Consider the following 26,606-nt stretch of genomic DNA (forward strand, 5'->3'; position numbering starts at 1 on the left):
CTGTCCATAATCATCTGTATGTTCTGTATGAATTCTTTCCCCACTGAAGGAACTCTAAAGTGCCTTTTTGCAACAAATTCTGTACTGTGTTCAAATGTGTATGTTGCTTGGACAGACAGTGTAGTTGTTTTACCATATCTCATAATGAAAATAGCTAAGGATCTGAGTCTATGGTTTATTTTTCTCATCCTGTCAGAGAGAGCCTTCTGTGAGAGCCAAGCAGCGCTATCGTCTGTACTATTGCTTGTTGCCTAAGGCTTATGGTCTGCCAAATGGAGCTGCTTTGCTGTACCCAACGAATTCTGAGTATAGAGATATTTCCTATTAATACTAATGTGATACTGTGAGTTTAGGCAGAAAGTGTATGGATGCAGAAGGGCATCATCGGGGATGTGTGCCACTGCAGGGAGCTGATTTGTGCAAATAGAAGGCAGCCAGTAGCTGGGGGTGCTTTGGGGAGGGGGAGGAGGGGTTAATAAAGAGGGATTCTGCCAGAATGTGTTAACAGCAAAAATAGGACAAGAGATAACATTGCTGGAGGTCTGTGACTGGGGTAACGATGAACTTTCAGCCAGCACCGAACAAAACGGGATTTGCCGCTCCGGCTGGATGACATTTGTGATGACGTGTTGAAAGGACATCTCTAAATTACCGAGGAAACGGGGTTAACGGGCCCGTACTGAGGGGGCGGTACTGAGGGCGGGCAGGGCTCGCCTCCAGCCAATCCCCCCAGCCGCAACTTCCCGCTGCGGGGCGGGGCGGGACGCCTCAGCCGCTTGCGCTTCCGCTTCCGGCGGTGCCCGCGGCTGCTTTGAATCGCAGCGGCGCGGCCGTTGGGCGCTGTGAGGTGAAGCGAGGCCTCTGGCTGCTCGTTTTAAGACGAGGAAAACACGTCTGTATTCAGGGCTGTTCTTCGGCAGCTCTGTATTCGACTGTAAGTTTAGCGGTTTAGTAAGATGTCTTCTAAGAAAAGAACGAAGAGAAACCGTACTGGAGATGAATTCAAGGTAAAATTCTCCACTCTGAACTTAATTAATCCTGTGTTGCTTTACCGTGCGCTTCTGTCGTTGGTTCCGGCTGAGTGGTGCTTCCTGTCAGTTCTTTCTCCTTATGCACAAACATCAGTGAGAAAACTTCAGCCCGTGTTTGCAGGTGAACAGAACGGTTGCAAACACGTAATGAACCGATGCCCTTCCCTTTCTGTTTGAGTTATTCTGTGGAATATTTAACTTACAAACAAATTCTAACCTCTATAAGAAGCTGTGCTAGAACTTTTCATTTTTAAATTGAAAGTATTCAGTTGGACAAACCAGGAATGTTGTGTGAATATAGAGATGAAAGGAGATGCTTTAATGCCTGAAAAGGAAAAGGCTACAGGTCATAGACAGCAAGTATCAGACAGCTCTAAGATTACTAGGTGCATGTGCTTGGCTTTACAAAATAAGATATATGTAGCACATAATTTAAGTCACAGTAGTATGCCATAGAATGGCATAGATTGGAGGGGACCTTAAAGCCCTCCTAACCCCTGCCATGGGCTGGATGCCTCCCACCAGCTCAGCCTGCCCAGGGCTCATTCAACTGTGAGCACCTCCAGAGATGGAGCACCCACAGCTCTGGGTAGCAGTGCCAGTGCCTCACCGTCCTCTGAGTAAAGAATTTCTACTTAACATCTAACCTAACCTCGCAGTATATGCTGATGTTATACCATTGCTTCCTCTAGGGGAAAAAAAAGGTTGCTCCAAATGTTTTATTTTGTAGGTTAGTAGTCAATGCAGTCCATTTTAATTTCTAATCAAACAATGCAGTCCATGTTAATTTCTAATCAAAAAAATCTTGAAATTCATTGTCATATTTAGTCTGTTGTACACTCAGTCAGTGAGATGACTGAGCTGTTAATTTTGTACCCTACCAGGAACACAAAGGCAGTTCTCATCCTCGCCGGAAATTTCTTCTCCCTGAGGAACCTGATGTCTCAAGGATATCGAAGGTTGCAGGTGTAAACCAACTCGAGGAGCTTTGTGATTCATTTGGTTAGTATGAACTTGAATGTCTGATTTTCATCAGCTAAATATCTCAGTGCTTACCTAAGAAACAGCACTTCTTTGTCTGGGGGGAAAAGGGGAAGAGTTCAGAGAAAGTAGTCAGATAAATATATAAAAGACTAATACAAACTATAGCAAAGAAAGACTTTTATTTAAAGTCTAAACCTTTGTTTACTCTATACTGCATGTACATATGTATTTGCTGAGCTTTTTATGCACCTTCACTTTCAGTTTGTTTCAGTTTCTAGCAGCATTTAGGTTGGAAAAGAACTTCAAGATCATTAAGTCTCGGTCCACTGCTAAGCCACGTCCCTGGGTACCATATCTGCCTGTCTTGTAAATCCCTCTGGGGATAGCAACTCCACCAGCTCCCTGAGCAACCCCTTCCAGTGCCTGACCACTCCTTCCATGAAGAAACCATTCTTGACTTGTGATCTAAAGCTGCCCAGTGCAACTTGAGGCTATTGCCTCATGTCCTGTGACTTGTCTCCTGAGAAAAAGATACCAACGCTGCCTTGCTGCAGAGCAATGAGGTCCTCTCACCCTCCTTTCCTCCAGGCTAAGCAGCACCAGTTCCTTCAGCCACTCCTCGTAGGCTTTGTTTTCCAGGCCCTACCGACAGCAGATATGAGAATAGACACTGAAACTTTTGACTACACATACCTTTACTAACCTCCAAATGTACTTTTAACAAGTATAGCTAGAGTGAGCAAACCTCAGAAATTCTAAATGCTGAATGCTAGATACTGCTGATATACCGTATTTATCTCATCAGCTTCTTTTCTGTTCTTCACAGATCAGCCTTTGCACAGTACTGCTGTAGACGCTTATGCAGAGGAGCACTCAGAAAATGAATCATCTAGTCATGTTCCAGCTCCACAAAGGACAAATGTGGAAAGAAGGTCTGGTGGAAAAATTAATTGCCAGCATTTAATTTTTCTTTTTTTAGATTAAAAGGGGAAAACTTTCTATTTGTCTGGTTTCTCTAACTGCTTGTTAGACATACTTAAAATCTCCCAGATAAGAAGAAAAAAAAAAAAAAAAGGAGTAAGAAAAGCAAGGAAGGTAGATAAATAAATAAATTATTCTGCCTTCTACTGGCAGTATGTTGACTTAAATAGTTACTGGATTTATTTTTTTTTTTAAGAAAAGAATGCCTGTGTGAGATACTAATTTGTCCATTAAATCTTGGTGTCAAAGTTTGAAAAGTGGCAAAATGGTAACAACAGGTTAACAAGTAAAAACCTGTTAAACTATATGCAACAAGAAAAATAACTTAGAGCAACTTTTAATATGAGTTTTAGTACTGTTATTGTCTGTTAATGCTGATTTGGTGCCAGTCTTAGTTCAGTGAAGGTCTTATTTGAAGGAATTAATGAGACAGTAATAGTACTTGTGAGGGTATGCATTTCTCTTTTATTTCCCCCTCAGCCCTCCAGTCCCCAAAGGACTTTCTCATTCCTCCTAAAATATACCAAGTAATAGCTTTCTCACTGGTTCAAAGTTTCTTCTGAAAACAACTTGGCTATTCCTGTGGTTGATTAGAAATGATTTCTAAACTTTTGTGAGCTTTTCTGTTGAGGGATCAGGATTCTGCCCCCTTTATATGCCATTGGAACCTTTTAGTGTAGTTTGCTTAAAGGAGTCAAACTGCACACAGCAGTGCAAAATGTTCCCCGAAAATTTTGTTGATTGTGTGTGGAAAATAATTATTCTTCTTCAGTGTATGGTTGGTTTACATGTGGATATTTTTCTTTTATTCTAGTGAAAAGATGCACTTGAAGATGCCTGAAGGCGACGTTCACAAGTTCAACCAGAGTGGTTCTGTACATGAGCCCCTTAAGGAGAATCTGGTACGGAGAAAGATGCGCAAGTGTATCGGTCAGTTTGAGTTTAGCTTTGTGCCATGCCTGCACTGGGTAATGGCAGGGAAGGAAGACCTTTCCTTTGCTTTTTTAATACTTAGTTGTGTCCCAAATAAGTAAAACTACTAATATTCTTGTGAGATGGCCTAGTGTTAGGTGAACTTGTTAAACCTGCACTGCTCACATCAGTGGGGGATGTAAAAGCCAGGGTCCTGTAGTCCATTTTATTGCTCATTTGGGAATATGTGACTTTCACTTCTTGAATTTTTCAAATAAGTTTAATTATATCTAGAATATATTTTTTCAAATGCAATGCTACATAATATATAAATTACTTATTCTTGTTTGGTACTGAAGAGCACACTTGGGAGAACTGAATTTTTTGCTGATAAAATGAATTTTGAAAACATATTAGAATTAAATAAAAGCCAGTTGATTTTTTGAATGAATGTTTTTCCACGCTCAGACCTGAATTAGTGCAAAATACTTTTGGCTAGCTTAGCTTCTGGGGGCTGTGGAAGGAGAACTACCTACCCACAGACCTGAGAAAGTAGACCTGTGATAGAAGAAGCCGTGCAGTGGTTTATGTAAAAGCTTTTCATGTACTGAAATTAATTGAGATTATTGAGATACATGTTGTAAAATTTGGGACATAGTGTTAGACTTTCATCAGTAAGCTGCACGTACGAAGAACTGTTGTAGAATTGCTGTCGTGTTACAGAAAAGCATTCAGAGTCAGAAAATAATTGGGACAGATGTAGGTAAAAAGGTGAGAAGAAGTTGTTGATCAGAGAACTGGTGCCTGTTGGTTCGCACATATTGGTGCCTGTGCTGAACTGAGGGGCCTTAAGCTTCTTACAGTGTTCTTCCTGCTGTATGCCCAGTACCTGTTGTGTACCTGCTTTGTGCAGCCAGGTAACTGCATAATCACTGTGCTGTGAGTCTGGTGAAACAGACCTAAGTAAATGGCACCAACATTTCTGTCATGAAATGCTGAAATACTTCCCTGCATTCTGCCTAATTACTATCTTTCAGAATTTTAAATGAGCACACCTAGGTTCTTCTTAACAGTTAATCTGCTTCTTTATATTGCAGAACGCTCCAAATATTACTCGATCTGAGGTGAAAAAGAAGGGACCTTCAAAGAAGAGTACACCAGATCCTTCTGGTAAAGTAGACCTTTCAAAACTTTTGTATACCTCTTCCTCATTCAAGATCAATACTTCTCCATAACTCAGTGGTTTTGATTTCTGGTGTGTAGCAGCATGCTTTTCTGGGAGGTTCCAGTTTTAATCTGGGTCTGAACACTCATTAGTGATGGATAAATTGAGGAGCTGGTGTGCCACACAGTTCTGATTACTGTGGTTTGCATCTCTGGACTTGTCTATTCCTCGCTGGAGGGATAGAGCACAGGTGGTTTGCATTACTCTTTGCATGTACTTGGTTTCCTTTAGAGAGAAACCTTGGCTCCCTGGGTATGGAGCTGTAATGTGCCCTAGTAGATCGCTCGGTCTTGGTGCCTGGAGCACCTGGGGTTCTCCAGATTTACATCAAGGACATAGTGTAAAGACCTTTGAGACAGGGAGCTTCAAGACTGTGGCATTTCTTGGTAGGAAGAAACTTTCCCAGGGGCATCTTGTACTTGAATGTAATGGGTTACAGTTCCAAGGAAGCTAGATTTACATTTAGATGTACATGAAGAAACTTCATTTTTTTTTTTATAGAAGTCATTAATATTGTTGTAACAATCTTTCTTTAAACTTTGAAATATTTTGCATATTTTCAGAATATGCAATATACAGCTATATCAATAGAAAATTGATACAAATTTATAGCAATTACATACATAGCAATTCATGATTCTTTGAGTAACGCAGGCTCCCCAAACTCAGTCTGATAGTTCTTGCAGCTGGCAGTGCTTGTATCACTGTGAAGTTTATCAGTTGGTGTAATTAATGGACTTTCTTGAAACTTTCTTGAAATGATGAAGAATAAGTAATAAGATTATATGATTGATCATTCAAATCTTTGTGTTCTCTGATAATTTTATTGTTCTCCAAAATTATTATAATTGCTCAGCCTAAAACATGGAATTAATTAATATTTTCCTTATTAAAAAAATTATATTAAAATGTTCTTAATTCTTAGTTATTTTAATGGTGGGTACAATAACTTCTGTTACTTCAGAGCATGTATCTGAACAGTATAATACTTGTCTTTATTGTGCTGTTTCAGTTAACAGCCCATCTTCTGTACAACTTTGGTGTCCCAGTGAGCTGAAAAGATCATCCAGAGATATCACAGAACTGGATGTTGTTCTGAGTGAATTTGAAAAGATAGCAGCAAACTATAGGTAAACATTCTGCTTTCATTTGACTGAGTACTCAAAGGTGTATAAATAACATACTTTTTTGCTAATGGACTGACCCTTTAAGTAATGCAGCATTAGTTACATTCTGTATTGTTTTAATGACTGTTAGGTTTCTCTGACACTATTTTTTGCATGTGATCCTGGGAATTTGGAATTTTTCCAAATATAAGTACAGCACATCTCAGTTGATGTTCTCCAGTGTAGAAATGAGGTTATTGCTAGCTCATGAATGATTTGCAGCTGCTTGTGCTACTAGCTGTTGGGTTGTACTTGTATTCACAAGAGTATATCTGGATTTCTCCTTCACTAAAACAAATGAGTTGTGTTTTCTCCCTCTGACTTCTCCAGACAAAGCATAGAATCAAAGATGTGCAGAAAAGCTATCAGTGCCTTTTGTTCTGCTTTTGAGGACCAAGTCACTAATCTTGTAAGTACACAGTAAAGAAAAAAAGTGGTAATGATTATAGAGCTGTGTGTTACACTGCAATACACTGCAATATTTCACTGTAGTAAAATGGTTTTACGTTGTCCCTTAAAAACTTCATGATACTTTATATTTTCTATCTCTTGTCAGGTTGAATTAAATGACTTTCATGTTATGACTTGTTGCCTCTGCGCTGACTTTTATTAGAATTGCATTTAGACAATATTGCTATCATGGAAACACCTTGCAAAACTGCTAGTTTTTGAGAATAGGGAAGCATCTGATAATCTTGAAGTTACTGTCATAGTTACAACATTGTGCATTAAAACTGGAGAGCTGTACAATTTGACTGAGGATGCAGTTGTGGAAAATGCTTTAAAAGCTCACAGACTGTCTTTGCTACTCCTGTGTGTAGCAACCTGGCTAAAGCCTTTAACACCTTAATGAAAACCATTGTTTGTTAGTGAAGTATGAACATATCTATCAAAAATCCCACCAAACTACTGGCTTGGAAGACTAACAATTAATCTCACTAATTACAGCTAGTAAAATGAAGCCAGACTTTGCTGTGATGAGTAAAATGTATGAGTACTACAATTCTATTTCCAAGTGATTCACTGGAATGAGCAGATTTAAAATGACTAGATTAATACATTTCCTGTGAAGTAATAGAAAAAATAGTGTAGGTAGTGTTACACAGTGGAGTAATGCTAATTGGTGCAAGGTGATTAATGGTGTGCAACAGTCTTCCTCTGGCAAGGGGGAAGAGTTGATAAACAACTGAGATACCTGTCATATTCCTTTGGAAAAGTGTTTTATTAAATAGCTTCTTGGTGTGATGGCAAAGTAATTCTTACATCACTTTTTAGGAGTATAGAGATGAAATCCAGATTCATCACCAATATTCTGTTCTTCCACAGATAATAGAAGTCCAGGAATTAAAGAATATAAAGAAAAAAAATGCTAAGGTAATTACATGTCTGATATATATGCTATCACTGGAATTAGCGTGCAGAGGTGATGTTGAAAATTCAGACAGTAGGGTGGAAGAAATACTTGTACTGTACATTTTTTTATCTACAGAAACAAGAGCACAAATGCAGCATGAAGAACCCTAGAACGTTTGGAGAAAGGGACTGAAGTAGCATGGTGGAATGCAAACTGCATGTGTATGCTGTTGGACTACAGACATACATTAGGACATGCATGGTTTTCATGCATGTGAACTACTCTTTATTTCTTACATGCTCATTTATTTTTAGCAAGCACTGGTGAACCCTCTGGAGAACCAATTAAACATTGGAAACTCACCTTCCAGAAACATAAATCAGTGTAAAATTTAGAAGAAAGCAGCAAAGACCTGTGGGAATAGCACTGGATTGTTTAAATAACAGAAGTCTAAGGGAGACACGTTCTCTTAGTGCATGCAAGATTTTTGTTCAGAGGAGGCAGTTCCTCTATTTGGACTTGAAATGCAAAACAGGAAATACAGACAGTTGGAGAAACTAGTGTAGGAGCAGAGAACTGTGGAGTGGTTTCATCAGGAGAGAGGTGAATGTTCCCACAGCAGGCAGATCTGAGAACAAGTTAGGCCCTATCTTCTACTGGTACATTATAGCTACAGTTGGTCTCTCACATGAGAAGTGTCTGTAGAATTACAAGGTCCGAAGGCAGAAAGTACCTGTCTAAGTGTGAAAGGGCAGTTGGACCAGACAGAAGATTGAAATTTGTTCTTTTTCCTGAGTATCTCTTTTTATTTAATTATTAAGCAACTTAACCTACTTAGCAGCTGCAAGCAGTGTGCACAGACTAACCTCTTCAGCAAACTTTTTGATGACTAAATAGCTCTTAACCAAAAGGATATTCTGACTGGTAGCAATTAATGTGCTAAGGATGAAAAGCAATTTGAGCTCATATAGTAAATTACTCTATAAAAATGAAAATTTTAGTACGCATCCAGCATTCAGTTGTTTTGTTTTCTTATTTCGAGCTTTATACATTTGTTTAAACTCAAGTTTATAGCTCTAAAATGTAAATTTTTAGAGAATTTTTTAAAAGCATCTATTTAAGAAAGCTCTGTTATGCTTAATTTCATAGTTCCAGCAGCCATACTGAATCATACGCATTAGAGTCTCAAAGAAAAAAACAGCCTTCAATATTTGAGTTGTTTACCCATTAAGTCACAAACAAGTTCAGTTTTTCCTCATTTGTTACAGGTGGTGGCAGACATCAACAAGAAAAGGCAGCGACTGATGCAAGTCAGAGAAAAGCTAAGTAGGTATGTTTCTAATAATGCACAGTAGCAGCTTGAAAAGCTGGAGGAGGCTTTCTTTTTAAAATCTGAAGTAAAAGCAACTTTTACATTTTATTTTGGTGGAACTCTAATTCTGTTCTGTATTGTTTTGTGTTTTTTATAGAAGCTTCGGGTAACCCTTCTGTGTTTCAGATAGTAATTCTTGCAGTGTTCTCTTAGGTTACTGTAGTTGCAGTGGATGGCACTTCAGACAGTGTGTTCTAAGAAAAGCACTGTTACAATTGGAATAGTAAAAGTCATGAAGCAAAATTTAGGAAGACAGTACAGAGTTTTTTGATGGTACGAGAATTTGTCTCTAGCCCCTCTCATGGGTTGAAAGCTGTCTTCGCGTTTCTTATTTGTTTTAATCATTTGATCATTTTAAGAAAGCTTTTCTGAGGCAACACTGAAATGAAAATGGCTGCTGGGTGTTCTGTTGCCGGAGTGCTGATCATGCTTCAAACATCATTTAATAGATTGAGTCCTTCAGCTTTCTTAGGCAGAGGAGTATCTAGTTTATAGCTCCTGAGTATGTTTCAGCATAGGCCCAGAACACCCCAGCCTGTAAGCTGGTGTCTGCGGCAGCAGGTTGCATATTTAAGCAATGTCAGAGGCACGGAAGTACTTAAGAGATTTGCTGTATTGTCAGACTTTATGGTAAAGTGTGGAAAAATGATGTAAGAAGTTTAGAAGGTGAAGGGTTTTTTTGTTTGTTCTTGTGGATTTGGACCTGTACTGCAATTGAAGTAATACGCCTATTTTTCTGTTTAAATAGTATGTTATTCTAACCTATGCTTTGTATTTCTGATCAACTTTTTCCTTAATTCTTTTGCAGAGGAGATGCACTCACAATTCCTCATGTTATAAATATTCAGATATAGTGATCAAAGCATGATCTTTTTCAGAACTGAACCACAACTGATGAAACTACAAAAAGAATATGCTGAGGTAGAGGAGAGGAAATCTTCCTTGAGGCAAGTAGTTCAATTCCTTGCTGATCTAAAGGAACTACAGCACGACTACTTGAATTACAGAGAAGAAAACCCAAGAAAGAAAGTAGCAGTGAGTATATTTCTGCATGTTTTTGAACTGTTCTGGATCAGCCTCCCTTCTGGAGGCTTTTTCTTCTGGATAGACATGCGTTCCTACTTACATTTGGCTTACATTAAATAGCAGTATTCTGATAAAAACACTTCCATGGAACCAACTTGAGAGTCATTGCTCTATCAGCATCTTGCTTTTTTCTCTCATGTTAGAAACTGACAAATTTGAGAGAGAATTGATCCCCCATTTCTATTTCCAAGAATTAGAGCACGTAAACATAACTGCTATCCTCAGGTCTAGCATTTTTTTTAATAGAAACTATAGAAATATTAAGAGTGAGAAACTGGTAATCAAATTTTTGCTTGTTCCATGTTAGGGAAGGCTCTGGTACTGACATACATGCTCTATAATGTGGTTAACGGTTGGTAAAAGCAGCACTTGTATTTTGTGACCAGATTAACTTCTCATTAGTCTTAGATCTGTCCACTCTTACTGTGGCTGTCCTCATGACCTGGTGTGCTAATCTGGACAGTGCTAGGTGCCTATCATATATAAAAAAAAAAGCAGGAACCTGTTCTTTTAGAAGACTGTCTAACTTGGCTATTTTTTGCCTTTGGAAGTTACATTGCTCTATTTCAGATAGAGGAAAAGTAAATACAGATAGGTATGTGACTTTTAATTCTTGGGGAGAAAAAAAACACCAAATATTGCCCTTTAACTTCTTCCTTCACAACAGTATGGAACTTCCAGCCTACCTGCTCTTCTGGTGGAGTCACGGAGAATTCTACAAGCAGAAAGACACTTTCAAAATATTAATAGGAAACTGGAATATGCCCTGGAGGTACAGAGAGGGAAGTTATCCAAGGAACATTAAGCTCTTTTAATAGGCTTTTTGACTATAATTGATCATTACTGTAATGGACTGTGCTTTGCTTGGCTAATTGTTGTTGGTCTTTGGTGTTTAAAAGAAGTCAGTGACTTCATCAGATAGTATCTTTCTATTGTAAAATAGCTTACCTAAGAACTTAATTCAGAATGAAATAATTCCAGTTAATATAGTAAAACTCCTTGTACTCTGTCAACAACACTTGTTTTTTTTTTTCTTTTAATCTTTGGTTATTTAAGTAATGTGATCTTGAAAACAATATGTACTTTAAAGAGGGAATGCACTGACTTTGGATGAACCAGCGACAGACAAATCTCTTTATTAAATCTGTACCAGAAATAAGTAGTTTTCTTCCATGTCTGGATGTGAAGAAATATACTATTTGGCTTATCAGTAAAAGTTGAACAAAGAGCTAAGAAAATAGAAATTGCAAGGCAGTAAGCCTTCAAAGTCCTAAATGTCTTGAAGCAGCCTTCATGAGGAGTTTCCAGCCCAGTCGTCTTCAGCCCGTGATCTCCTTACACCCGTTTAATCTGTTCTCAGGGTTGCTTGTTTTTAGCAGTTACTAGCTTTGTTGTCTAACAGCTCTAGAAAAGTGCTTTTGAACTACATCACAGTATCTTTCACTGAAGGCATGTGATACCCACGCTGTATTAAAGCAAGCTTTGTTGCTATTAGTCTGTTTGCTAGCCAAGTCTATGGTTAGCTGTCGTCTTTGTTACAAGTGTCTTGTTTCCATGACAATTCCAAAAGAACTTCATCAGGAATTTCTTCTGTGTTGTAACCCAGGCTATCATCTGCAGCTTCTGCTAGCTCCACATCTTCAGCACTTTCTACCAGATAGGCATCATCACTTGCACTGTCCCACTGAGTGTCTTGAGATGTGTTTTCTTCTCGAGAGGCTGGGCTGTCTGACAAATCTGCTGGGTTGGAATGTGATGTTACTTTTTCTTTTGTGTTCTCCTGTTCATCTTCCTCCTTTTAGAAACAAGAACATTCTTTATTCCATATTTCTAACTGAACTCTTGCAACTGTTGCAAATAATGAATGCTACAGAAAGCTGGCCAACAAGTTGCCAATGAGTTAATTTATGGCCACACTACCCCATGGAAGCCTGTTTTAATACTAATAGGAATATGTTAGTTTTCATCAGACTAAAAGTAGTGTATTGTATACAGGTTTTTTGCTAAAGAAGGCTTAGCATATTGATAAGACAAAACGTACCTCTATGAAAAGAGAAGACAAACATATCCTAGGTGGCAATGGAAGACCTAAAATCAAAGATAAGGTGTTTAATTAAAATTAAGATTCCAAAGAGTGTTAAATACAACTGCTTGGCACACAACATACATACTTTGTGATTTGAAGTTTTTTTCCTTGCAGACCGGATCGTGGCATTTCTGATACCAGACTTCCTTTTTTAGATCTACCAGAATCCTACGGATAAAATAATAATTTTGGTTTTTACTGACATTCTGTAAAGGAAATAAATATACACAATGTTGAAACTCTGACATTAAAGGAACAGGTTTTGTTTGTCCACAAACTACTGATAATGGTTTCACACCGACATGTGGCTCTTACATCACAAAGTAAATTTAGGAGAATTGTACCCTGACAGAGTAAGAGAGCAGAAATTTTAACAGGTGATGAAAATTTAAGTATTTTTATAGAATTGCAGTTGAGTAGAAAAATATGTAATAAAGCTGATTTTAAGTGAAAATTGAATAGTTAAAGAGCATACATGATGTTGTTACTTCTGTGAGCTCTTCCAATATTTTCACACCAACGGTAACCAGAAATATCATAAACAAGTATTTCTTCCCCTGAGAAATAATTCCATTGCCTTATCCCTGAAAAAGAAAATTACTTTTTAAAAAATACTGCTGCTGAGTATATTCATCTGGAAATAATGGCACAGTCATTACCTCCTTGCACCCCATCTTTATTAATCAAAGAACGAACAAAACAATCAATCTCTGGATATGGTGAATCCTGATAGCCTTCCATGGACTCTGTTTAAAAAAAAAAAAAGCCACATATAATTACAGAAGCATTATGTATAACATAGTAGTAATGTACTGTTATATGCTATCTTTCTTCTGATTTTTAGTGAGGTATTCTGGGGTAAAAGGGTTAGAGAAAGTTGCCGTCGCAACTTGTGCTCTCACTGTGCTATTCTGAGTATCCAGCACCTGCAACCATATGTGCAGTGGCAGCAAACTGGTGTTTGACATGGAATGGCAAGTAGAGACCTCTCCCCAACCACCATCAGTAAGAGATGGAGAACTGGGGCAGAACATGACTGCTTGGGGACAAAGAGGGAAGGTAAGTGGCATCTGGGCACTGCAAAGTGCTGGAGTTAGTACAGATCAATACATCCCTACTCTGCCTTCTGCAGAAATCTAGCTGAGGAAGAGCTCTCATACAAGCTATCGGGCGTGTAAGTCACAGCACATCTAATTTAAATGTACATTTGTTTTTGTGCCCCTTCTCTATAGAGCAGAAAAGGCTTGCAGTACCTCTGGTGCTTCTGGTGGTTTTACTTCTTAAAAAAGCAGACATCTTTATTTCCTCTTCTAGAAAGCTAGATAGAATTTTTGTGTCATCTTTGGATCTGAACAAAAGAGAGAACGCAAAGGAAAATGTATGATTCTTGCAGCACAGCACACTGTGATATAACACAGCGTAGCGTAAGAGAACATCCCAGGGCAAGCAGCTCTGGGTACCCTGCCTGAGCGGAGGGGTTGGCCTAGAAGACTTCCAGAGGCCCCTTCTAAGGTCATCCATTCTTTTACCCCCCTATAATGCCTCTTACTGTCCCTGCAGCACTTCCCTGCAGAGCTTGCCTCTGATTGCTCAGCAGAGGGCAGGGTTTACTCCTTCAAAAAAGCCAAACTTCCCTGGCAGAAATCCCAGGAGCCAGCCATTTGGAGAACTAATGGTACACATTCACAGAAATATTTGCTCTAGGTATAATATTTGAGCATTTTGAAAAGTTTCAACTTTATTTTTCTTTCCATTCTGTCTGCGCTGAACTGCCCTTCTATATTGTTAATTATGAGCCAGTTGATTACAGAAGGCTAAAATCAATGCAGCAGAACTTCTCATCCATATTTATGACACATTCAGCTATTTCTGTGATATAAATACAATATATGGTTTGTGCTATCAGGCTACTGGCATCAATTCAAGAAAATGAACGCTTAAGAAAATGGAAGCAACAGAACACTTGTTTTCATAGAATTACACAGAGATACCATTTTAACCTTCTTCCTGTAACAGTATTTTTACTGGGATCATCTTAAGCTATAAGTCACTCTAGGGCCAACCTGAGGGTTAGGTTAGAAACAAACAATTTAGATTATTATATGAGGTAGCAACCAATCTAAGGAAGTATCTGTACCAAAGGGGAAATGTGGTGTGCAAGTAAACATGTACAAAAATCTTTTAATTTGTTAGCATACTTTGGACACTTGAATGAGGGTTAAAAATGGAAACTGAGTCCCAAGATTTTTTTCTTCAAAGCTAGGGAATTCCAGGAAAAACAGCAGTGTAACAGTATTCATGGACTACCTGCTTGTTCATAGCACTTGCTCATAGTGCATAGGAGAAAAATCACTGAAATGTGTATTTTAAAATATTTAAAATTCCACTGGAATTAAACCATTACCTAACATTGCAGACCAAAGAGGAAAGAAAATACGCTTCCTCCAAAGAAATGTTCTCTTCACAGTTAGGGACAAACTTATTATCCTCTGCTATTGTCAGAATCACGTTTTTTCCTGCTTTTGATGACTTATACATCCGGAAATTTCTGTTCCTTGTGTAAACTCCTACAGGAAAACAAATACTTGATAACATAACAGTGCTTGCTAGGATTTACTGTATATTTGTAAATAAAACAATTTTTCTGAGACTCAACTGAGGCTTTAAGGAATGGATGAAAACTGAGTGGTTTCAGCTCACTTCTCACAGAAAAAATGCAGCCAACTAAGATTATGCAAACACACAAATTCTTATATCCTATATAAGACATTGAGAATTTCCACATCAGCATCATTCTGATGTTATCATTGCTGAAGGTTTCTCTTCGGCATAAAACATGATTTCACAATAATTTTGTGAAATACCACTGAGAGTACAAAGCTAGTTATTTTAATCAGATAATGACATCACACTTAGCAGAATTCCTCTGTTCTGCATAGCAGACACAACTTGTCTGAAGTGTGTATCAAGAAAATGTAGTCTCAAAACCAAACAATTAAAAAGGTAAACATCACCTAATCTGTCTCAAGCTTTATCAGACTATCAGAGGTGGGGGCTTTAGTTGTGGATTGCATTTAATTTGCATGAAGGAGGAACTAAACACTCTACAACATCATATGCCTTTCTATCACTGTAGCCTTGTGCTGTAACTCAGTACTCCAGCTAGACTGGTTTAGCTTTCCACTTTTGTGGTAAGGTGGTAGCATAAATATTAAGGATTAGTTAATTTTGGGGACTAACATCAAATCCTTAAAAGGTGGATCGAAACAGTGAACAGTCTGTTTTCCTTTAATTTCCATTCTCTAATATCTCAAAGGAATTGTAGTTAGTAGATATATAGTGATCCTGAATCAGTAATAGAGAAGCATAACAAAATACCAACTTTGGGATTATGTTTCAAAGATCAGACGTACTCAAGGTGTACTATAAAGGCTAGCAATAGAAATGATCCTGTGTATTCCATTGGAAGAATTTGAACTCAGAGGGGTTCTTCAGTGAAGTCTAAGAAAAAACACGGTAATTCTTCAGATACATAAATCACTGCAGTACAAAAGCGTGCAAAGCTATTTTCACTCAGGGCAAAGATTCCAGATTATAAGGGTGGAGGAGGGTGGCAATTTCCAATTTCAATTTGACTATGGGTGTTGTGCTCCTAAAGATTATTAACGTTTTAATGCCATGAATAGGCAAGGAACAGGTGGGGCATGAAGTGTCCAACCCTAATTTCTATTATTCTGTCATCAAAATCTAACAGCTGCCATTCCAAACAGAGGAAGACATCTCAATTCATATGTGTATAACAAAACAAAAGACCACACCTTTAATGCTTGCTCTATAATTAAGCAGTTTCTAATTCAACTGAAACGATAATAGTATGTCCCCTTTCAATCAAATAGGAGCAGTAAGTCCTTTGGAACAAAATCCATTAGAGCTGCATAGCGAGTATTTCTTCAAACTGTTGAACAAAGTAATTAAATATAGTACATATAAAAAGTTCTAAGGGCCAAGAATCTGTGATTCCTTTGAAGTACAATGTTTATGATTGTTGTTTTAGCATGGATAGTATTTGGTTTAAATTCTGAACGTTAAGAAAAAACAAGAACAATCTTAACAATTCTGTTATCAAAGATTAAAGGCCTGATTGCTTAACTGTTGCTGCATCCTAAGCAGGTTTAAAAGCACTTCTTATACTTACCTAGATCCACAAAAAGTTGCTTATCTCCTTCTTTGTTATTTACTATTAGAAAAGAAAATTCAGAGTTTTCTCCATGGTATGATGTTTCTGTTTCGTTTCTTTGGTCAGCAATGGCTGGCCAGCCTTTGGAGGCATCTTTGACTGCAGTGAAGTTTGTAAGAGAGCCATCTAAGTCTGTTGGTGCAGGACGCTGAAAAATATATCCTGTTTCTCCTTCTGCAATGGGAGCAGTGACATTACTCTCCATTAACCTTATGGCAGGCTGCAAAATGGTTTTCACAAAGTTACCTTATAAACAAAACAAAACACAACTGTATGAGTCAAGAAAATCCTAATCACTCTTCTGCAAACATTTTCAAAACAACCAAGATGGAAGCAGGTGCAGCTGTTTGGGTTTTTTTTTCATCTCCTGGATTTTGCTAGTGAATAAGGAGCCAATGCTTGGCAAAGACTTATACCTTTTTTTTTTGTTAAACATGAGAAAATAAGCAGTTGTGTGTGCATTAAATGCATCATATGGCTGCTATCTTTCCCTTTACAATTTTATTGCAGAGAAAGAGAAATGAATTGCTTTGGTAACCACCTCATTAGAAATAAAGAAAAATAATGAAACAGAAATGCGTATGCTGTCACTGCAGTTTTCCAACCCAAGATTCTGACCCAAATTCAGTCTCGGATAAAAGAGCAAAAATGAAACAAATGTCTTTTGTAACTTTCAAATATTTTCCCCTACCCATCACAACACCTGTACCGTTGCAGTTATTACACGCTGGCGGTCAGGGCCTCATTTTTAGGACATCCTTCTGTGTGTGACTCCTGACAAAATGCTTGAGAAATGATATCGAAGATGAGGTCATTCATTTTCCAGAACAACAAACTATGATAAATTTAAAAACATTTGAACATGTCTTAAAAATATATTAGCTCTTTTAGTTAAATATTAGACCAGAATCTTCCTGTCACATTGAAGGATACACATTTTTTCACGTAGATTATGTGAAGTTATTTTGTGAAACTGCATTTCTAGATATTTTCTACCACAGAGCATTTTGCACCACGTATGAAGGTAGTTTTCAGATGGGTTTATCAAATAGGTTACTAAAATGCATTAATGAAAAGTCTGGATTGTAATGTTACTGGTAACATGCGTGAGTTTAACTGACAGACTGCAATTATAAAATGCATTCATACTGCGACTTCAACATTTATTGAAAAGGCAAAGGCCTTTTTAACAAGAACATATATAATTCTCTATATATTTTAGTCTGAGAGTAAATGTCAAATTCACTTAACAGTCGAGTGACAAAACTCTTAGCTAATGAGCTAGAATAAATAGTTTAAGCTTCTACTGAAAGAACTGACTAACACAATTTAGTTATCAGGATCACAGGTTAAAATTTCTGTCATACCAAATTATTTATCATCCATGTATTACATAAGAATTTTCTAGTGGCACAGGAATTAAAGACCATACTTTTAAAATAAACATTGCAATGATCCTATTCAGCTCCTTTGCTGTTGCTATGGCGTCATGTAAGAAGTAACTGTTCTGTGTCACATTTGGGAATGGCAGCCAATATCCTAAGCAAGTTGCTAGTAAATTCAACAGTCTGTTTACTTTGCCAAGTGAGCTACCCCTCAGAGTTTTAGTGACACGGATTCCAGTGATCTTAAGAATTAAAAATGGTTCTGAGACAATCCTGACCTGGCAACTTTTGTGTGTGTGTGTTGGAATTGCTCTATCCCAGGAAATCCCAACTTCCATCAATTAAAATTGCTTTCAGCTTTCTCTGAACCATGTTTATATGCACCAGTGGCTTGAAGCCATCCTCATCTTGGCTTTCTGATGCTGTGCGGAGCCCAAACCAGTTATATTTACAGCCAGCAGCCTTAACTTTAATTGTATTATCCTTGCATTAATCTGAAAATTAACTAATTATTGTAAAATAGTTTTCAGGCCAAATAACAGTCCAGCCAGTAGTTTTATAAGTAAAACAGAAACACAAAAAGTTATGTTTTTACAAAAACAAATGATAATTATAGAAAAAGCAAGTAAAAGATGAGTTGAGGAATAATGACACTTAAATAGCAACAGTCATTTTTCTGAGATATTTGTTTCCACATACCAATTAATAAAAATAAATATTTGAATGTGAGATGGCACTGTGAAGAGTCAAAACCTTGCCATTTATTTCTAGCGCGTAAGAGAAAAGAACACACTTACCAACATGAATGTTATCCTTAAATACAGTCTTGCAGGGTAGGAATATTAAGTGCCGACTAAATTTTTCGTCAGTACTGGAATCTAAATTCAAGACATCTCTGGCTGAGCAGTTAACATCATACAGTTCTTTTAGCTTCTGGCTGACAAGCTGAAAATTATATGGACATCAGTTTGGCTATTTTCTCTAGTATTTTTAAAGTGGAGTCTGTGAAATCTAACACAAATGCAGATTATGGGTTTTTTTTGCCTGTCTTTTTCTCTCGTTTTGTGGGTACAATTAATTAACTCAAAATATACAAAAATAGAACTGTATGTTTGGTACATATTGTACCTTTTTAACTGAGCGAATCACTAGCAGCAATAAGTTGAGCAGTTTTTCAGGTCAAAATCTAATGTAGTGCCTCTATCCTCATTCCCCCCTCCTGCTGCCCCCAAAACAGTTCACACCCACAGCAATGCACACCCACTACAATCTAAACATTTTTAGATGGCATTGAGAATCGATAGGTCTGGAAGCTTAACTTTATAGCATCTCATGTCCCCCAGCAAATCCAAAGATCTCTTCCTAACCCTGGAAATCTCTAGATTTCAGAATTTATCTACAGTGGAGTACAGCCTAACAGATTCTATGTCATCTAAAGGTTATTTACAAAGGAATGGCCTCAATTATCTTTCTTTCCATTCTAGCTAGAGACACATAAGCATCAGAGGTCTTAAAAATAAACAGCCGCTGACAAAGAGGTGTTGTGTTATGATGGAACATAAGACATTCTAGGAGCCTGCTTTATTTCTCATTTTGCAGTTGCACTAGGTCTCATTTTCCAATCAAATTTGCAATAGAACAGAAATTTGCACTATTTAATAGAATTGGCAGTTAGCAAACATTTAACTTTAGGTGTCAAAACTGATGAGTGCAGTCACCTGGTTTTCTCTACATCATTATCTAAATCAACTACAATGAAGGTGCCTAAAATTAGGAGGATTTCGTCTGAGCTTTGATGTGACTGCACCCGTTAGCATAGGGAATGATCTGAAGAATATTCAAATGGAACTTTTATTGATGCTATTCTGAAGAATAACTAAAACACTCATTCACTTTTACAGCTTTGAAGTGCCAGAGCACATAAAACAATCTGCAAGCAAATTCATAACAGTAAACCTATAGTGAATACAAGTGTTCCGACAACAGTCATGCTTTAGCATGAAGCAGGCAACCTAAGCTGTAATTAAAATCTACTTTTCACTTCATTAAAAATACCCACTAACTCTGTAATTCTTCATTTTACTACAGAACAATCAAGATGAAGTGCTAAATACTTTGGTTTTATATTAAACCAAAACCAATCTCGCATTAGTCTACAGCATGACTATGTTCCAGTTTACCTCAATTAGCTTTGCAACCATATCCTTGCCATCAGCACCAGGATTTGCTGCTTTGTAGAACTCCAAATCAAAATAAAGTTTGCAAGCATCTTTTTCAGGAATTACTTCATAGCAATGCATAAGACTTGTTTTATAACCTTTGCTAAGGAAAAACAAAAACAAATCACAACTTCTCATGATAAACATTATAGATACTCATCAATTGCAAACATGAATCCCACGAGTCCTAAACATTCTTTTATTTTTTAGTCAACCACTCATATTCAAACCAGTAATGGCTCTTTAACAGTTTGAAAAAAAATGTAACTAACTTCAGAAAATTTACTGACATTTGCCTGGTCTAGAATGAGCTTAAGTTTGGAAAGTATTTCCTTTCCCACACATATCCCCCCAAGTCTTACAGTATGTGCTATCAGCAGAAATGGTGTTGAGAATTTAAGGAACGATGGAAACTACAGAAAAAAAAATCTTATCATTCATATGTTTTAAGCACAAAAAAAGGGAGGTTACATAGACTTCTTCCAACTAAATTAAATATTAAGAAAAATCAAATCTTGTTTTTAAATTGAGAAAAAAACCCTCGAGTCTACGGTTCATACAAACATTGACTCTTAGTTGTCTTTTGCTTTAAAACCAGGTACTTTAATGTAAAACAAAAATTAGAAAAAAATGTTCAGCATGTGATCCAATTGTCCATATCCGAAACTACATCATGCAAAAGCAAGACAGTTAGTAATTGGACATTTATACCAATACTAATACAATTCATGTTGAAATAGGACTAATCATTGAGATATGTTTGTGTCATTTGTTGACAAGATCCCTAAAGAAAACTGATAGTCAAATCTACTGTTTTAAGTTCAGTGGATGGAATCCTTAATTCACAGGAAATAATGGCCGACTTCAACTCAAAGGAAAATTGAAAACCACTGTAGAATAGAGATTTGTCACTATTAAGATTATTCCTATGACCAAGATCAAACCTTAGTCGTCCCATTACAGTTCTGTGATACTTCACCAGTAAAGTATAGAGTATTTTTTTCAAATACTTACGTGTAATAATGCCAGAGCTCTTTATATGTAGTCACGAGGTAAAACCTCTGTCCATTTTGTGTGTTCTTTTCCAAGGCAAATACATGAACATCCTTTTAAAATAAAAACAGAATTATTTATTAAAAATAAAAATAAATCAGAAGGCTTCAGAAGTTCCTATTCGACATTCATTTTTTGGTCAAAAGGTGGTAAATACAGGGAAATTCTAAGTATAGATCACTTATCCTTTTTCAACAGAAGTAGCAGCTGTTTTTAATTAGCGTCATCCTAATTTTATTTACATGAGTGAAAACAAGAAGCTTTTCTTTGCTGTGCATCAATATACATTCTGTAAGTCCTTTTTTCCTGATCAAGGAAGTGCAAGTGCATGTAATTGGAGGAAGGCCAGTGTCCTGACAGGATATCACTGACATGATGGCAGCATATGGCTTTAGACCCTATGCCATTTAGATCCAAAAATGGAAATCTGAAACCAAAACCAAAACATCACTGCAGCTGATACAGTGAATGTACATTCGGGAAAGCAAGAAAATCAGTATTACTTGAACACGTAACGCAGCAGAGGAAAATGATACGCTGCATTACGTTTCTTTAGAAGCAGCAATTTGAAAAGTATTAAATGCAGAGAACTGGAAAAGATACATTTTGCATAATATATTTATTTGGATCACTACTTCACAGCATCTGATCTTGTTACCCTGATGGTAGTAGAGAGTTGTATTGTTTGTCATTTTGTCTCTGACTCTTGTCATTCCCTTTTTCTTCCTCATTTTTGCTTCTTCTCCTATGCAACTCTCACTTCCTTCCCATTCTTCTGCCAAACCTGAAAGCTTCCTTCTCTTCAGAAAGAAGATATGATCACTACAAGGTTACCAAAAGCTATTTTTCCTATTAGAGGTTAATTCCAGGTATCAATTCTTATGTTCCAAGTAGTACTTCTTAGAGCTATCTCCAGAAAAATTAAAATAATGATGTATCAGGTCTGCAAAAAAGGGGATCTTGCAATGTGATAAAGATTTCGTTGTTCACCAAGTTTTTCAGTCAAGTTCAACATTAAAAGCACCGAAGAGCAGAGATATTCACTAACGATTTACCTCCTTGCAGGTTTTCACAAATCTGAAAGCTTCAGCCTGCCGACAAAATATTTTCCAAACACGGGATGGCTGAAAAGGTTTGGACAGTCTTGGTTTATAAACTGTAGGAAGAGGGTTTCTTTCATAGTAAGATGCTAGTTCTTCAACTTTCTTCACTCTTTCTTCCCATTTTCTCTTCATTTGTCCTAAAGTAATTACAAATAGATCGCTATCAATTTTTGTGATTCACTTCTAACTTCTTCGATACTCATCACTGCTTTTGATTCTTCCTCTTGTTGAGCATACTTTATTTAATGACTAGGAATAGACAATGCTCCAAATCAACACCTAACCTTGTCTACGATTCTGCTTTCAAGATTAAATACTTTCACACAGAAAATGATTTATTTTCCTATTAATATCATCAAAGATCAACTCAACAGATGTAGTAAAGGAAGACCTAGGAAGTTTCATTTTTGCTAACAAAATGGTGTTAATACATTCCTCCTGAAAAAGTATACAGAGTGGTTTAAAGCAGCTAAAAACAACACTAGTGAGGAGTGAAAAAAAACTATTACTTCTGCTTCACACTCAGATAAATAAATTATAAAATTGATTTTTGTGGGAAAAACATCACTTGGGTTCCTGATAAAGAGATTTGAGTAACTCTAGCTCTAAGCTTCTTTATTCTCAAAGTAGAAATATTTGAAATCCAAAATAAGTGCTCCATTACTTGCTGCCAACCCTTGCTATCGATTACTATTTTCATCTGCTTTACAATCTCATACTCTATATCCTTTCCTGCAGATTTAAAATAGCAATCCCATCTGTTGTCAAGAAACAGCACGTGATGCTGTAATGCTTGCTATCACACAACCTTTAAACTCATATAAAGTAATCCAAATGCTACTAAGTAAGGTAGTAAAGCAAAATAAGTACGTTACCATAACACATGTATAATTATTTTTAAATGTTATTAGCTATTTTTCTGGGAAAATCCAATGCCCCTCAGCACTCCTGCAAATGGGTAAGAGCATTACTAGGAAAATGTGAAACAACAGTGTATGGAAATTGTTAGGTCGTGGCCCGAACCAGTGACTGAGCAGCTGGTGAGGGGGTGTAGCCAGCCCAGGGAGCACAGGTGAAAGCAATTCACTTGTGTGACTGGCAGGGGGCAGACCCTGGCTCCACCTCTCCCTAACTTCATTTAAGGGCTGGCAGCCACAAGCATCTTGGAGGTCATCTCCTTTGGAGTGTTTGGTGAGCCCTGGTCCTCAGAAAGGGGGTAAGTGATTCCTTCTTTATTACCGAACTCTAATTGCTACCTTTTTTGGGTTTAAAGCAACCACGTCTGCTGCTAACTTACAAGCAGGAAGAAGAAGTAGTAAAATAGAAAAAGAAAACCAACAAAAGAAACTTGGAAGTATATTTTCTGTTCTTCCTGGCTCAATTACTATCCAGCCCTTAGATCTCATAACTACATGCCAGCTGCAATAGAAGATTTAAAAAATGAAACTAGGTATAAGCATTCAAACCTTTAACAAGATTTGTTCCCAAGGTGAGTTTACACATCTAAATATCCCTGTGGGCCTCAAAGCCCAAATGTTAGGTCTTCTGAATCCCGTTTCCATGTTTTCCATTGTAAAGTTTCCTTGTTTTGATAGCTTAGTCCACTCTAAGTAAGAGTACTAATTTCATGTATGAGGTCAAACATATCTACAGATGCTACCAGTCTGCTGTCATAATAATTTCCTCTACTCCTTTCCTTTTAAGGCTATTAGTTTCTTCTTTGGAAACAAAAAGAGAAATGCTGTCAGCATTTCTGAGAAGTAAATCTTTGGTTTCACTTTGCTGATAGCCCTGCTGTAGATGTAAATGAAGTGGGTGCCAAAGCACAACAGACATTACCCCGAATCAGAACCTTCCCACTAGGTGACCATTCAAAAGAAGAGGGGAAAAAGCTCACTCCCCTTAATTTTGCGCTCCTTTTCAGCTTCCTGTTTAGATTAGTATGCTCCCTGCCAGGAACAGCTGTTGGGGTGATATCTGAACCTGGGCAGAGGTTGATGGCTTTGAGATCTATTGCTGTTACTTCAGTCCAAACAACTCTTAACTTCTCAGCAGTCCAACATGTCATGTTTTTTTCCTAGCATGTACATTTATACCTACAGACCAGCCAGACTTCTGGGTTTATCAGGAAATTCCTGCTTTCTTATGGTCACTTCTGTCCAAGAAGTAGGAGGAAGGATTATTTTTAACTCACTTGCAAAAAAGAAATCTTCTTAGCAATGTGTGTGGTGGTTTTGATTCAGCAGAATGATAGCGAGAAGATGCTGAGAAAACATATCTGATGGGAGATGACTTAATGGATATGCTATTCCTTTTTCCCCATTTGATGAAAGACTACTTCTTTAATTGATGAGAACATTAGAGTTCTTAACTATTTATACCTTAGCCTTGTGGTGGTGTTTTTAAACAAATGAACTTGTTGTTTCAGACATGGCAATTTTCTCCTTGCTACAGAGGAAGGATATGCATAATTTTGTCATGTGTAACCATTGTTTTTGTTAAGTAAAACTCATACTCAAAATCTATTATGCTTATGGACAAAACACCCTCCACACCTGCTGGGAAATGAAGTTCAGACATGCAAATCAGCCACTGTTTAAAATAATGCCTTTTGTTTACACTGGCTTCCTGGCCTACATGACTCAAGCCGTGGAGCTCCTATCACTCAACATCAAGAAGTTCATCCAGCCTTAGAGGAATCTACTAGATAGCTTTCTCCCTAGTGATAAACTTCTTAATGTATGTGAAGAACAGCTTAATTGTCTTGATGCTGAGCTGGCCTGTGGCACACTAATGAATGCAGCTCATCTTCCCTCAGCAGTAACAAGAAATGTTACATAAAATCATAAAATGGCTTGAATTGAAAGGGACCTCAAGGATCATCTAGTTCCAACCCCTGTGCCACAGACAGGGCTGCTAACTGCTAGACTGAGTGCTAGATGAGGCTGCTCTGGGCAGCCTGTGCCAAGGTCTCACCACCCTCTCTGTGAAAAGCTTCCCCCAGTATCTAATCTAAATCTTCTCTCCTTTAGTTTGAAACCCTTGTCCTATCACTATGTGCCCTTGTAAAAAGTCATTTCCCTCCTGTTTATAATTCCCTTGAAGGCTGTAACAGGGTCTCCCCATCGCCTTATCTCCTCCAGATTGAACAAGCCCAGTTTCTTCAGCCCCTCTTCATGGGAGAAGTGTTCCACTTCTCTCAGCATTCTTGTGGACCTCCTCTGGTCCCTCTCCAAAAGTTCCACATCTTTCCTGTGCTGGGGGCCCAAGACCTGGATGGAGTACTCCAGATGGGACCTCAGGAGGGCAGAAAGCTGAGGGACAATCTCTTCCCTCCCATTGCTGGCCACTTCTCTTCTGATGGAGTCCAGGATGCTGTTGTCCTTCTGGACTTCAAGCACACACTGCTGGCTCGTGTTAAGTTTTTCATCTGTCAGTACCCCTAAGTCCTTCTCAGCAGGATTACTCTCAAGAGGTTCTTCTCCCAGTGTGTATATGTAGCTGGGATTATCCCAACCCAAATGCAAAACCTTGCTCCTTGCTTTGTTGAACCTCATTGGGTTTATATAGGCTCACCTTTCAAGTTTGTCAAGGTCCCTTTGGGTGGCATCCCTTCTGCCAAGTTGCCAACTGCACCGCTCAGCTATACTGAGTTCCTAATATGAGGAGTAGCATCTTCTACAGATAAGATTCTGGGATTTTTGCACAAAAGGCAGGATATCAGACCTGGTGATAGTACCTCGACAAGTAGGATGAGGATCTATTTTGAGAGGCTGGAAGCTTCCTTTCTAACCCTAAGCTTATGCTGACTCTGGCCACTGAAGATGAAGGTATGAATAAGAAACTAAGAAGGTGACCTGCAAGGTAATGATGGAGTTGGAACTGCTGCACAGATTGCAAGTGCTATTGCAGAAGGTGGGCACTGAGATGCTCCTGGAGACGAGCTCAGCCTCCACCTGGGGATAAGCTGTACATGTTCCCAGTCTTTATCACATAACCTTGGAAGATGAACCCATGTTAAGCCACAGTCCTGCTCTGACCCACCTCAGTACTTCTATATTTATTTAGTGCCCTGAAATCGGGGCAGCCTCTCTTCGGTGAGGCTCCTTGCAAGTGCCTTAAGGCTTTAATTTTATGAGCGTCTGTTCTGACTGTCAGAAACGCAATTCCTTCCAGAAGACAGAAGCGAAGCAGAGTGGGAGGCCGCATGGCGCAGTTTCGCACACGGCCGGCACGTACTTACAGCGCAGAACCCAAACTTCGCCCGCAGGCAGCACACCCGAGCCGACGGCTCAGTCCCACCTCAGGTCCCGGCGGGGCACGCCGCACGGCTGCCTGCTACTCGCTCGCACCGAGCATTACCGCAGCGTTACTGCTCTGAAGCACGGGGACGCGGCCCGGCCGCCTCCCGC

The 26,606-nt window shown here is 38.1% G+C and overlaps 2 protein-coding genes across 5 annotated transcripts; one reads left to right on the plus strand and one right to left on the minus strand.

Moving 5' to 3' along the window:
- Positions 1 to 780: 780 nt before the first annotated feature.
- CENPU (centromere protein U) lies at positions 781 to 11,273 on the plus strand. Its single transcript, XM_003205516.4, has 11 exons — positions 781 to 1,007; positions 1,916 to 2,033; positions 2,842 to 2,947; positions 3,811 to 3,898; positions 5,006 to 5,078; positions 6,146 to 6,263; positions 6,630 to 6,708; positions 7,626 to 7,673; positions 8,922 to 8,983; positions 9,904 to 10,060; positions 10,779 to 11,273. The coding sequence occupies exons 1-11, from the start codon at positions 957 to 959 to the stop codon at positions 10,914 to 10,916; spliced, it is 1,038 nt and encodes a 345-aa protein (XP_003205564.1). The 5' UTR covers positions 781 to 956; the 3' UTR covers positions 10,917 to 11,273.
- Positions 11,232 to 26,600, minus strand: PRIMPOL (primase and DNA directed polymerase). Of its 4 annotated transcripts, none has more exons than XM_031553069.1 (13): positions 26,438 to 26,600; positions 22,147 to 22,331; positions 21,053 to 21,144; positions 20,000 to 20,141; positions 18,617 to 18,764; positions 16,393 to 16,608; positions 14,602 to 14,764; positions 13,451 to 13,545; positions 12,857 to 12,943; positions 12,673 to 12,781; positions 12,283 to 12,365; positions 12,153 to 12,199; positions 11,232 to 11,906 (listed from the first exon to the last, which is right to left on the minus strand). In XM_031553069.1, the coding sequence occupies exons 2-13, from the start codon at positions 22,324 to 22,326 to the stop codon at positions 11,631 to 11,633; spliced, it is 1,638 nt and encodes a 545-aa protein (XP_031408929.1). In that variant the 5' UTR covers positions 22,327 to 22,331; positions 26,438 to 26,600; the 3' UTR covers positions 11,232 to 11,630. The 4 variants fall into 4 exon arrangements, with proteins under 4 accessions (XP_031408929.1, XP_003205563.1, XP_019470209.1 ...); XM_003205515.4 differs by having other exon boundaries at positions 16,393 to 16,680; XM_019614664.2 differs by lacking the exon at positions 22,147 to 22,331 and having other exon boundaries at positions 16,393 to 16,680; positions 20,000 to 20,136.
- Positions 26,601 to 26,606: the final 6 nt, after the last annotated feature.

The sequence above is a fragment of the Meleagris gallopavo genome, chromosome 4, assembly GCF_000146605.3.
Source record: "Meleagris gallopavo isolate NT-WF06-2002-E0010 breed Aviagen turkey brand Nicholas breeding stock chromosome 4, Turkey_5.1, whole genome shotgun sequence".
NCBI lineage: Eukaryota > Metazoa > Chordata > Aves > Galliformes > Phasianidae > Meleagris > Meleagris gallopavo.

Bases quoted from the DNA above. Each gene is read 5' to 3' on its own strand.
- CENPU (XM_003205516.4), top strand. From the start codon at position 957: ATGTCTTCTAAGAAAAGAACGAAGAGAAACCGTACTGGAGATGAATTC. The intron at 3,899-5,005 runs GTACGGAGAAAG...TTTATATTGCAG, and splicing joins AGCCCCTTAAGGAGAATCTG to AACGCTCCAAATATTACTCG. The intron at 8,984-9,903 runs GTATGTTTCTAA...GATCTTTTTCAG, and splicing joins GTCAGAGAAAAGCTAAGTAG to AACTGAACCACAACTGATGA.
- PRIMPOL (XM_003205515.4), bottom strand. From the start codon at position 22,326: ATGAAGAGAAAATGGGAAGAAAGAGTGAAGAAAGTTGAAGAACTAGCA. The intron at 18,765-19,999 runs GTAAACTGGAAC...TATAATTTTCAG, and splicing joins TGGTTGCAAAGCTAATTGAG to CTTGTCAGCCAGAAGCTAAA. The intron at 12,366-12,672 runs GTATGCTCTTTA...TTTTATCCGTAG, and splicing joins CACAGAAGTAACAACATCAT to GATTCTGGTAGATCTAAAAA.